At 52.4% G+C, this 2,210-nt stretch overlaps 1 protein-coding gene across 1 annotated transcript in view; it reads right to left on the bottom strand.

Moving 5' to 3' along the window:
* Positions 1-2,210, bottom strand: part of ZCCHC14 (zinc finger, CCHC domain containing 14) — a 50,176-nt gene that overhangs the window by 2,477 nt on the left and 45,489 nt on the right. The window contains 3 exon segments of the mRNA XM_009073823.1: positions 6-541; positions 625-765; positions 1,477-1,604. Of these exon segments, the coding sequence (XP_009072071.1) occupies positions 6-541; positions 625-765; positions 1,477-1,604 (805 nt within the window).

Genomic DNA, 2,210 nt, shown 5'->3' on the forward strand with positions numbered 1-2,210 from the left:
CTTGCTGTGGCAGCAGTGCTCGTTTCCCCCATCAGCCCTGGCTGCTGAGCTGGTTTGATCACTCTGTCCAGAGATGATGCATGGACAACTTTGGTTCGGGGCCCAAAGCTCATGGTTGAGGTGGGTGAGCTGCTCTCGGCCGCCCCCGACAGCACCTGCAAGGGCTGGTGGGGGGAGGACGCAGACATCACATCCACCACTGTATTCCCAAAGCTCTTCTCCATCTTTATGCTGCCCCTGGATCCAGGAGAGACTTTATTCCTTTCTTCCAGAGACAAAAGGGAGTGCACAGAGGACGAGAGCAGCTTCATGTCGGCGCTGCCGCGGTCGGGTTTGTGCACGGAGCTCAGCATGCGCATGGGGGTGATGTGTGTGGGGGCTGCTGACATCATCTGCAGCGTGTGGTGGCTGGAGGGGCTGGAGCCAGAGTCGTTCTGCACAGGCAGGACCTGAGCTGTGGGTCTGGCAGAGCTCGAGGGGAAATGATTCAGCAGCATCACTGGTTTCTCCTTCTCAGAGCCATCCAAGTGGATGTCCAGACCTGGGGAGAGAGGAGCTGTGAGTACAACATGGCACTGGGCAGGGCTGGGCAGCACAGGCAGCTCTGGGGTGGGTTCTGCTTACGCCTCTCGTTCTCCTCAGCGCTGTCCGAGCTCTCCTCCCTCGTCTGGATGCCCATGGGGCTGGAAGAGGAGCTGGAGTACTCGGAGGAGCTTCCCTCCCGGGGCAGGGGGTGGGTTGGCTGATCCACATCCACTCGCAGCTCTGCAGGGAAAGGGAATGGGAATGTGAGGGGTAACACCCACCCAACAAGACATTGTCTCAGGACACCAACACACAGCAATGCTCTTAGCCTGGAGAAGAGGCTCAGGGTGACCTCATGGCTCTTTCCAACTCCCTGACAAGGCTTGGAGAGAGGTGGGGGGTGTCTCTCCTGCCATACAGTGAGAGGACAAGAGGGAATGGCCTTGAGCTGAGACAGAGGAGATCCAGATTGGATATCAGGAAAACCTTTTTCCCTGTTAGGGTGTTCAGGCACTGGAAATATTGCCCAGGGAGGTGGTGGAGTCACCATTCCTGGAAGTGTTTAAGAGGTGTCTGGAGCTGGTGCTGGAGGATATGGTTTAGGGTTTAGGAGTTACAGCAATGACAGGTTAAGAGTTGGACTTGATGATCTCAGAGGTCTCCTCCATCCTTGCTGATTCTATGATTCTAGATTTAGAGACATACATCAGCTAAGAGCAGGTGGAACACTGTCCAGAGCAGCTGCCCATCCTCACAGGAGCCACAGGGAACAAACTGCTTCTTATTGCCCTCCATATCCACCAAAATCAGACTTTTTCTTGCCCCCTATCAAGCCAACAGCATTTGGAAGATGAAGCTTGGTGGAAATAAAGTACAAGAATGAGTTTCCTTTGTGCAAGGACAGTTCAGCCCTGAGAACACAGCAGAGTCCTCTCCCTGTCCCTCTCTCACCTGCAGCGTGGTTGCCCCGGATGCTCTGGATAGGCCCCACGTGGGAGGTGGGGGGAACCCTTGCCACTCCACTGCTGGTCACTGAGGAAGGTGTTGGGGGGTTTAGGCACCTCTTCTCTGATTTCTCTCTACAGGGGCATGGAGAAAAGGAGGAAGAAACAGAAATTGGCTAAAGCACAACAACAAGTACATCCATTTTGGAATAGAGCTAAAGCAGACAGTAAACAATCCACTGATGTTATGCTCATTTCCAATGGCAACATTTGGAAATCACATCAATTCTGACCATAACTGTCAGCAGTTATGTTTGGAATATCTGCCAGCTGATTCCAGCACTAATGCTCTGATTTGTACAGGGTAGAACATCACCAACTGGCGACTAAGCTCTAAAATTCTATCACTATTTAGCATGTCCCAAACCCAAGGAGAAGCCAAACACAGTCCCAAGTTTTCATTTTCCAAACACACTCTGGAAAAACTAAGACTGCTGAAAAATGCTGCCCCGGAGCTCTGAGAAATGAGAATGGGTTTGGAGTTCTAATTGCTTTTTAAGGAGCTGTGGTAGCTCCAGAATAAACATTTCCCTCTAAGTGGAGATTTAACCAGGACAATCTGTTGCATCAGTGTCCCCAAAGGGCTGTCACAGCTGGCTGGGGTCACCAGGGGACACTGAGGTGGCTCTCAGAGTAGCTGTGCTCCATCCACACGGCCTAGAGCCAAGAAATTGTCAGTTC

The sequence above is a fragment of the Acanthisitta chloris genome, unplaced genomic scaffold, assembly GCF_000695815.1.
Source record: "Acanthisitta chloris isolate BGI_N310 unplaced genomic scaffold, ASM69581v1 scaffold4544, whole genome shotgun sequence".
Lineage (NCBI taxonomy): Eukaryota > Metazoa > Chordata > Aves > Passeriformes > Acanthisittidae > Acanthisitta > Acanthisitta chloris.